Source organism: Mesitornis unicolor, unplaced genomic scaffold (genome assembly GCF_000695765.1).
Source record: "Mesitornis unicolor isolate BGI_N332 unplaced genomic scaffold, ASM69576v1 scaffold27154, whole genome shotgun sequence".
Taxonomy (NCBI): Eukaryota; Metazoa; Chordata; class Aves; order Mesitornithiformes; family Mesitornithidae; genus Mesitornis; species Mesitornis unicolor.
The window spans coordinates 8,447-19,478 of NW_010182573.1; the positions used below are offsets into that span (position 1 = coordinate 8,447).

Consider the following 11,032-nt stretch of genomic DNA (forward strand, 5'->3'; position numbering starts at 1 on the left):
CAATTACAGACATAGGAGCTAATTCCAGTTAGCAGAGCTACTGAAGATTAATACGGAAGTAATGAAGACCAGATTTTGGTCTGCAGTCTGTTTTAAACCTCAGCTTACGGTATTTCTTTAAAACAATTATAAACTAAAGCGTGTTAATACATAACTTGGTTAGTACTTTTTGACACTGATTTATTTATTTCCACTAGCTCCTTCTCGTTCCTAGGATGATTTGAGTGTATATAAACTAGAGATAACACACATACGTATAGCTATTTTAATAGAGGCTTTAGGTCACAGTTTTCCTTTATCTCAGTCCATTTTTGAAGGCAAATACAGAAATGTCCATTCATATTTAAGACCTTTTTTGCAACACCAAATGTACGTCCTCTTGCTTTTAAGGCCAAATCCAAACTGTTTTAAACCTAAATCTCTTTTAGTGTTTCAGCTTCTTTCTAAATTGCCTGAGAGTTCTTTCTGAATAAATAAGCCCTGTTGAAGAAACACTTGCTAGTGAACTCATAAGACTCTTCCAGTAATGCTATTGCAGAAATGTATCTGTTTTTCTACCTCATAACATTATTTAAATTTGAAATGCATCGTGCTGCACTCCTATTCACTCCATACTCTTGCCATAGTAAAACAGACATCCAGCTACAGACAATTAAGAAACTGCAAAAACAGAGCTGCTTTAGAAACCTACCCCTTACCTTCACCATCAGTTGGTGTAGCAACTTACCGACTGCTAGCTAGGATTATTTTGCTCCAGATGCATTTAGAGTGTGTATCTTTCAAACTCCAGGCACACGCTATGTTGCTCAGGTTTTTGTTACAGGTGATGAACATAAGTCAAAGAAATAAAGGTAGTTAGGGCAACTGCATGCATTTGTATCTGCAGTATTCTGCAAGGATTCTTCTTTAACTGTGCACAGGAGTACTCCTTCACAGGGTACTCCCCATTTCTTATTCTCTTTGTTTCTCAGCTCAGATGGATGACTCCAGGGTTAAACACCTGACTGCAAGCCCAAGCACGTCTTCAACTGCTTTGTGACACTCAGGTCAGGGTGGGCATAGAGGAAAAAAACACACTGAGAACATTTCAAGGGAACTGAGATCTTCCTTTACATGGGGAGGATGATCTAGTTGTGGGATAACACAAAATGTCAGGAAGGAAAGAATTTTAGCTAGTAGAAATTCTAAAACACAGAAAAAGAAGACTGATGTCAAAGTGAACTGACCTACGTCATCAGCACCTGATCCGTTTTGTCTGAATAATCCGATCCAGACTCTTGCAACTTGGTATTTTACAATACATACTAATAATGACAGAAAAACACATCCCACAAGGATTTCAAGATTAAATGTGTGTCTTAAAAGAAATAAAAAGCTATTCAGCTGGCATTTCAATAAACAAGAAGCAATTTTAACATAATCACTCTTAATGCCAAGATCTTGCAAACCATTTGAATCAACCCATATATCTAACTTAATCTGCTCAAAATTTAAAAGATCAAAGTTTGAATCAATTCTTTCTCAATCACAACTGAGTATCAGGATTTTTTTTGTGCTCATTTTAATGAGCAAGGTAAGTAAATCAAAGATAATTCAGGTTCTAATTCCTTTAGCTAAACAGAAACCAGTAGGAGAAAGCATTAAAATGCTATAAATATCACTGAATATTATCACTCTAAAAATATTTTTAAAATAAATGTTATTACTAACAAGTTTCATTTTCACTATGCTACCTTAGGCAAGTCTGCCCTGCATACCTTGATTATCAAAATTTCCATTGACAAGTTTAATGTACAACTGTCCTGCTAGGTATGCATTTCTTCTTGATGCACACCATGTAAATTTGAACAGCAAGCTACATTGCAAGCTCACCATACACAAGAGGTTCCGAGGCAGATAAGCACCATCATCCCTGCAGAAGTGGCAAAAAGACTCATTTCTTTACTTTAACAACTTTTTCAATAAGAATAACACATTTCATCCTTTGAAAGGTTTAACTTTACAGTAATTGGAATAATGACCATAAATGAAATTAGTATCTGCTTAGCCCAAAAATCCTCAAAGCACAACAGAATGCATCAAAAGTTTTAATTGTAATGACTTTGATACAGAAGCCATGTAAGTGACAGAGCCCTTCTATTGACTGTTAGAACAGTAATACACATATGATTGTCTTCAGGCCCCAGTACCTAAACAATACTGGAATTAAGAAAAAATAAATCTAGCTGATTTCCAGCTGAAGAGGGAAGAGAAATATAGAGCTGCATTCATGCATTTTATGGGAAAGATTGCATAGCTGGTTTAGAAAGAAAATGTCTTTTCATGTCCTTGGTAATAGTTCTGTGCTTCTTTAACTTCTTCATGAGTTACAGATGATTATATTCTTCCATTTAACATTGTCAGCCCATAGAATGAGTAAAATGCAAGACCCCTTTTGAGAATAAGGACACAGTTTTAACGTTTATCTTGGGAAGAAATGAATCATATATGCAGTTACATACAAAAGGCAAATATTTCAAGTTTCATAAGGACATGACCATTTATAAAGTATTGGTTGAAGGTAAGCACCAAACCCATTTGCCATGTCAGTGACTGAAAGGCAAACCTGGGATGTGGTTGTCTTCAACACTGGGAGCTTGATCTTGACTGCAGTTCTTTCACCTAAGGTAATTTCCATGCAAGATCCCCAGCTGCACAACACAGTGATAGAGGCATCTCATTATTTAAGGCCCGTGCTTTCTTTCAAATACTCTTGGAAACATCACTAAAGCTAATCTTCCTGTCAAACTTTTTTTTTTGCTTTTAAGAGCAGTATTAAATATTCATAAATATAAAAACTAGGTGGAAATAGCTTTAATAACATTCTAAGTGTTAAGAAAAAAAAGAAAAGAAAAAGAAAAAAACCCCAAACAAACAGGAAAAACCACAACCCAACAACCAACCATCTTTGCCAGAGTGCTTGGGCAGCAGTGAAGATAAAAATGTGACTGTTCCAAATATCCTGTAGATTGATCACATCATGCTTCTGTCTCTTTGAGGATGAGAATTATTTCAGTAATTTCTGCTGAGTGTTAAGAAGCCATATTTAGAGGACAAAAGCCCCCGAAGTGCCTGAGATTCAGAAAGGCTGGACTGGCAAGTCATTTCTGACAACACTGGCTCACCGATACATCTTTAGATTCTTATGTGGAAAGTACTGCAAAGGAAAGAAAAAGGTTAACAGATATAAAACAGATTTGTCATTATGTGCAACATATTCCTCAAAGTACCAAAAGGAAGGTTCTGTGTAATGAATCTGAATCTCTTCTCTCACACTCTCAGGAAGTTTTAAACATTCTGGGAGAAATTTCCATCTTCTGACAACGTCAGCTCAGGCGGCCAAGCTCAGCACTGGATTAAATCAAGTATAAACTGTCCTCTTTCTTGAATACACAGCAGAGCTAAATGCTTCCCAATTGCAGTTGTGCTATGGCACAGCATTTGGGTTCCTAAACAAATCAAATTAGGCAGGTAAATCTGTTTTTTCTCTTGCTAGGACCAAGATATCCTGGTTGTTATCTTCTTTCTATTTGCACTATGATACAGGCACACAGCATGCCTTACTACTGTCACCAGTTTTCAGAAGAACTTCTGGGCATCTTAGCAGGACAGTAAAAGACAATTTACAGAGGGCATGCTGAAAGCTCACTCTCTCTAGGTAGTAATCTCTGTTCAGTGGCACAAGAGTATAAACTGCATGTTTCTTTCTTTCTTGACTCAAATCAGTCAAGATTATTAATCCCAATTTAAGTCACATATACGCAATATATAGGAACTAAAAAATCCACAGTATTGTATGTGAAAACATTTCAGGCATAACTCTTTTACAGAATATATCCAAATCCACTTCACTGGAAATCTATTGGAATATTTTTCTATTTTAATCAGAGTGTCATTTTGGTCTTTTTACTAAGCAGCAGCTGAAATATTCTGAAAAATACTGAGAAAATTATTTCCTTCAATTGTTCTCTTGCCAATTTGTCACTAACTCTAATTGTAGTCCTTGAGAACTGGATAACCTGCATTTTAGGTCTTACGAGATGCACATTTCCTATAAGAGAGCTTTTGTTACTTCAGCTTTAGGTAGGACTGGAGTCAGGACACCAACTGCTACATGGGTAAAGGCCTGCACAGGTTTCAGAAATACTGCATTTCCAGTGACAGCTTTTTGTTTAACCTGCTGTTTCTCCATCTAGTTTTGGCAGCTCTCAGGTGTTACTAATGCCACAGTCTTCTCAAACTCCATTTCAAATTGTTATAGTAAGTTTCACTCTCAGGCACACAAATAAGCTTAAACTTTCAGGATGATTTATAAAACAATTTCCTGCAGAAAATGTAACCAGTCTTGTAGAACAGAACACTTAAATGGTGCCAGTTCAGAGTGCTAATGCTTCCATTAAACCACAAGCAGCCTCCCAGTGACAGCAATTTTGAGTAAAATAAGCCTACTAGGATCAAATTTCCTGGACTAGCAACTGTCATCATCATTTATGGCTTACTCAAGCTTCCGGCATAACACACCTAAAAGGTATAGATCTTCTTCTCTGGTGAACAATTAGCAATGTTTTCTTCTAGTCTTAAAAAAAGTCCTCAACCACAGCAGTGCAAATCAAGCAACAGACTTCACTGCATCTTCATTTGCTTGACAGCATATAAAGCTTACAAGGGCTGTCTGCAGGAGATGAAACCTATGCAGGGTCATTAAGTAAAGGTCTGAGAAACGAGTGATGAGATAGGGAAACTCAGTCAACGTACAGTGGATGAACTATAGCACATACCAGGTCAAATCCTGGATCATGGTGCCAAAATTAATGCCTGCTATATATATTAATTATGCATGATAGCATGCATTAAAAAGCTTTTAAAAAACCAACATATTGAGCTGTGTGAAAAAAGTACTTAAAAAGCAGTACATTGTTGCAGGAATCTGGCTTTCAAAGGTTTTCCAGAAACAGGGTAAAGAAGGTATTCCTCCTCAGTACTTTCATAACTCACTTTAACACGATGATAAGATTTTACAGTTGGATAGTTCATATTAAAAGAGCTCTCAGTGTCTTTTAAAAGTCAGATAAACACTGATCCCATGTAACAGAGCAGAGAAAACAAAATTATCTATGACTTAGCAGAGATCACCTGCTTGAGCAATAGCAGAGCCAGGGATAAAGCCTAACTGCCTTGCATCCTAAATTTCCTACTCTTACAACATGAAGAATGGCTTTGGGTAGGGGGGAAGTCAAAGAACAGAATAAGAAAACCTTTACTACAAATAAAAGTAATATAGAGCCTGGTTAATCAGTCAGCATTTTCCAAAGGATAACATACCAGGTGCCAGTATGGTATTATAGGATCAGAAATGCTGATTGCTCACAGCTTCACAGCAAAGTCTCTGAAAACTGCAGTTACTCAGCATCTCCAACTGCTCACTGGCAATCACTTTCAAAAGTGGCTATTGTTTCAGTTCCTGTCTAATTTTCACAGCTGCTCATGAGTTGAAAGTATAAATCAATAGACACTTAGGCTTCCTTGAATTAAAAGTCTGGACTGCATTCAGTTGGGCACAAAAAGTGGCGATACACAAAACAAAGTGAAATTATTACTGTCTCTGGACTTAGGTTGGCATTTCTTCCATGTATCTCTGAAGATTTCAAAAGGGACAATTTTATTAAGATTAAAACATGTTTTGATATCTTGTCTTCCAATATTAACATGATAGTTCAGGCACAAGTTTACCACTGGCATATAGAGTTGTTGATCCACTACTAAGACACTTCCTGTGCTTTGCATATTCTGTATCATATTACGTGGTGAAACTGCACAGCCCTGCCTTCAGTTTGGCTGGCACACAGCCTATGCTTATCACTTAAGAGGACCATTACAGCTGAAGACACCGAAGAAAATGAGGCGTCATTAATCGAGCTGAAGATGAATTCAGAAATATCAAAAAAAGCACTGCCTCATTAAATGGATAGCTAACATGCCCAAGACTGTTATAGTATAAGTGAACTCAGTGAACAGGAAACTAGGTTTTTTTGTGGTCAGAGATCAGCTACAGGAATTGCAGTCTTGTTCCATGTCACAAGTTCTGTCACATGCTAGCATGCATTGGGTACTATCAGAGAACACCAGCTTAGTTTCAACCCTCAGTCAGACCTTGGTGTACCTACTGTGGCATTAAAATTCAGTGGATCCCATTCCAAAAGTTACATCACTGTCTCCCTTTAGAATGCAACATTTACATAGTATTTTTTAAAATGACAGTAAGTGGCTCAGATCAGGAAGTTCAGTAATAACAAATGTGTCAGTCTATGATGCACTGCATACAGCAAAAATATGACTAAGAATGTCCTCAAAAAATAAAATACCTTTACAGGCAAAAGGAACAGTAAACCAGAATGAGGAAGAGGTATCAAGTCTTCCATATAGAGTGGTTTGGATAAAAACCATCTTATGACCTTGACACTTTCTTTTCCTGCAGCTGTTAACTCTGGCTGAAACAGAAACCAAATCAGAGAAACTACACACTCTCTTCTCAGCTCTGAGACTTCTTCCATTAACACCCTCATTTTGCAATATAACTTCAAAGGTTTAAAAACATGTTGCTGAGTTCACAGTCAGAGGCTCTAAACCACTGTTTCAGCTAGAAGGTAGAAGGAAACCCTTCTTCAGGTCATGCCACATCAGGAACTCTTAAGCCCAAGGACTTTGGAGCTGAATCCTGTGACCCAGCTAATCTCCTGGACCTGAAAGAAGAGGGAAGAACTGGTCACAAGGGACATGGAGAAGGATGAGCTCAATGACTTCTTTGTCTTGGTTTTCACAGGCAAGGCCTCTAGCCAAGCTGCCCCAGCCACAGAAAGCAAAGGTAGGGACTGGGAGAAGAAAGATCTGCCCACTGTAAGCAAAGATCAGGTTTGAGACCACCTAAAGAACCTGAAGGTGCACAAGTCCATGGGACCCGATGACTTCCATCCATGTTTCCTGAGAGAACTGGTGGATGAAGTTGCCAAACTACTGTCCATCATATCTGAAAGGTCGTGGCAGTCTGGTGAAGTTCCTGATGACTGGGAAAGGGGAAACATAACCCCCATTTTCAAAAAGGGGAAAAAGGAAGACCCAGGAAACTATCGGCCAGTCAGTCTCACCTCTGTGCCTGGCAAGATCATGGAGCAGATCCTCCTGAAGTCTTTCCTAAGGCACAGAGAGAATGAGGATACGGTCACTGGTGGTAACCAACACGGCTTTACCAAGGGAAAACAGTGCCTCACCAGTTTGGTGACCTTTCTGATGGAGTTACAGCTTCAGTGGATAAGGGAGGAACAACTGACATCATCTACCTGGACTTGTGCGAAGTGTTCAACACTGTCCCACATGACATTCTGGTCACGAAACTGGGGAAACGTGGATCTGATGGAGGGACCACTCGCTGGATAAGGAATTGGCTGGATGGTCACACTCAGAGAGTTGCAGTCAACGGCTCAATGTCCAAATGGAGACCAGTGAGGAGTGGTGTTCCCCAGGGATCGGTACTAGGACTGGTACTGTTTAACATCTTTGTCGGTGACATGGACAGCGGGATGGAGTGCACCCTCAGCAAGTTTGCAGATGACACTGAGCTGTGTGGTGCAGTTGACACACTGGAGGGAAGGGACATCATCCAGAGGGACCTGGACAGGCTGGAGAGGTGGGCCCATGCCAACCTCATGAAGTTCAACATGAAGTGTAAGGTACTGCATCGGAGTCGGGGCAATCCCAAGGACAAATGCAGACTGGGAGGAGAATGGCTCAAGAGCAGCCTCAATGAGAAGGACTTGGGGGTGTCAGTCGATGAAAAACTCAACATGAGCCGGCAATGTGCACTCGCAGCCCAGAAGGCCAACCGCATCCTGGGCTGCATCAAAACAAGTGTGACCAGCAGGACGAGGGAGGTGATTCTGCTCCTCTACTCTGCTCTTGTGACACCCCACCTGGAGTACTGCATCCAGTTCTGGGGGCTCCCAATATAACGGACATCAAGCTGTTGGAGCAGGCCCAGAGGAGGGCCACAGAGATGATCAGAGGGCTGGAGCACCTCCCTTACGAGGACCAACCAAGACAGTTGGGGCTGTTCAGCCTGGAGAGGAGAAGGCTCCACAGAGACCTTATTGCAGTCTTCCAGTGCCTGAAGGGGTCTTACAGGAAAGCCAGGGAGGGACTTTTTACAAGGGCAGGTAGCGATAGAATGACGGGTAAAGGCTTTAAACTCGAAGAGCGCAGATTTAGACTTGATACTAGGAAGAAATTCTTTACTGTGAGGGTGGTGAGACACTGGCACAGGTTGCCCAGGGAAGCTGTGGATGCCCGCCCCCTGGCAGTGCTCAAGGCCAGGCTGGACAGGGCTTTGGGCAACCTGGTCTGGTGGGAGGTGTCCCTGCCCATGGCAGGGGGGTTGGACTGGATGAGCTTTAAGGTCCCTTCCAACCCAAACCATTTCATGATTCTATGCAACAGCAACACGACCAACTTAACAACAAAACATATCAACAAAGATTATTAAAAAAACTTTTTCAGGTTATCAAGCATTTACTATTAGACATAGTTTACTCAGACCACTGAAATTTGGAGAGAAATTAGAGTTTTAGCTTCAGCCTGCACTGCAAGTGGATTCAAGATTCAAATGTGAACTCCTCCCAATCTTATTTTGCTGGCTGATCCACTGTAATTTCTTAAAAAAGGTCTCTTCTTGTATTACTTAAACTTACAGTTATGGCTATTACTTATCTTTTATTAATGGGCAAAAATAAAAAGTCATTGTCATTTTCAAAAGGTCTCTGTAAATACGAAACTTGCAGTAAAAACTGTCTTAAGATAGCTGGGTTTTATCTACATATTATTTGGAAGAAGTAATAATTTACTTTCTGCTACCAACATGAATTGTACCACTGTAACATCCTCTAGCTCTCACCTTCTCAGCATAAAAGACCAATGTGCTTCCACACATATTTATAACATGCATACAATATTAACACACATTTCTATTCAGACAGCATGGATCCCTGCTATAGGCTTAAGAACTCGAATTTGAGCTTATTATAGATCAAAAGATTTTCCTGAAGAAACCACACAAACAAACAGGAAAAAAAAAGAAGATTAAAAGTCACTGCGCTCTTAATCTTCAAGTTAGGAGAGAAGTGGAATATACTCTAGAAAAGTAAATAGAGCTAGAGTAAAAACAATCTCTAGTCAGCTCACTGGTATACATATATCTGACATTTCTTGTATTATACTACACAGTGATATCCTAAACAACACACGTAAAAATATGCAAGAGTATCTTTTTCTTAAAACAATACCTGAGAAAGTCTGGTGCTTTGGAAATCATGTTTTCAAAGTCTGCAAATCCTAGTTTCCCATCACCATCCATGTCAGCTTCTTCTATCACTTTCTCACAGACCAGAGTGATTTCTTCTGCTGTCAGCTCTTCTCGGGTCAGCTTATTGAGAGTTTTTTCCAAGTCTGATTTACAAATGAAGTTATCCGTGTTAAAATCTAAACAATCAAAAAAAAAAACCAACAAAAAAAAATCACCAACAACTCTCATACTCATTTAGTCCAAGCAAAAGGCATACAAAAGCATCCCAATACAGTACCATAGATCTTAAAGGCATAGATTGCTTTAAGCTCTCTGGGAGCCATTTCACTGAGCACAGAGAACATATCCACAAAATCATTGAAGCTGAGGCTCCCCTCTCCATCTTCTGAGAAAGATTCCACAATTCTTTCCTTGAAGGGATTCTCCTGTGTAAAAGAAACACATATGTTTTCTTAGCATTAAAGAATCAAAAAACCTGTAGACTTCCTGTTAATGATTACAAGTATTTAATTCTGTGGTTGGCTCTTTGAAGACATCTTTTTTTCCTTCCAAAATGCACCTAAAAAATTGACATTTGCATGTTTCAGCAGAACGCGCTGCTGCATAGTACCACTTCTTGTCCAGATTTTCTCAGCTCCATTGTTACTCAGTCTCTCTAAACTGGTGCTCATCTTGTTTCTCCTGTGTGGAATCATGCTTTATAAACGTTCAGATGAAGTTACCAAGAGTGTGAAGATCATGTGCACATAACACGTTCCTGACAGGGTACAAACTGACACGGTCAGGAGGGTTACAGCTCCTACATTAAGAAGCTAACACATACAAACAGGGGATGACAGAAGCGGAAGAAAACAGAGAGACCAAGGTGGAAAGCCAATGAAACAAACAGGGTCTTTATGCCTTCTGGTGGCACCTCACCGAAGGATGGAGGGAAAAATATTATTTATGAAACCACCTTAAGAAGTAAATATCTGCATTCCACATCCGATTGATGTGGAACCATCAACCAACCATCAACCAAACCATGTCTGTTGATTAAGGATGCAGAGTCACATCTCAGAAGAACCTTGCAGAAAAGCCTTTCATTTTCACTCAGATATATGTCACTCTCCAACCTCTCGTTGAACTGACTACAAATTCCAGAGTTTTAAATGAAATTTCAAAAAAAGCAGCAGTAATATGTTCAAGCTCTGAGCTTTCACATATTTATTTAATTTCTTTTTTTCCTGTAAGTTTAACTAGCTGACAGGTATTCATAAGCCATCCAATTATTTTAAATTTTGTTTCATAAAACAGCTAGATTTAAGAGGTAAACAACCAGAAGATGTTATTTTTCAGTTTACTTAATTCTTTATTGATAATTCACACAGAACATAAGCACATATAAAACACATTTTTTGCATACCTGTGGAGACTAAAAAATCACAAGCACCCTGCACAAAGCAGAGTTACACAAACAGATTGATGGTTTCTATTTACGTAGTACCCTTCATCTTAAAGAAACATAAAGTACCTTACAAGAACTGGGCTGCTTACCACTAATATGCAGCTACCTCTGAAGTGAAATTCAACAACTACTAAATAGTGAGCAGCAACTTGCAACAAGAGCTGAAGATCACAGAATGACAGAATGTTAGGAGTTGG

General features: G+C 39.3%; 1 protein-coding gene across 1 annotated transcript; it reads right to left on the minus strand.

The window, feature by feature from the left end:
- Positions 1-2,788: 2,788 nt before the first annotated feature.
- On the minus strand, positions 2,789-9,839 carry CIB2 (calcium and integrin binding family member 2; the record flags this gene model as incomplete). Its single annotated transcript, XM_010183831.1, has 3 exons — positions 2,789-3,196; positions 9,369-9,564; positions 9,666-9,839. Coding segments are annotated over 3 exons (392 nt in total), but the record flags the coding sequence as incomplete, so codon positions are not given.
- Between the last annotated feature and the right edge of the window lie 1,193 nt (positions 9,840-11,032).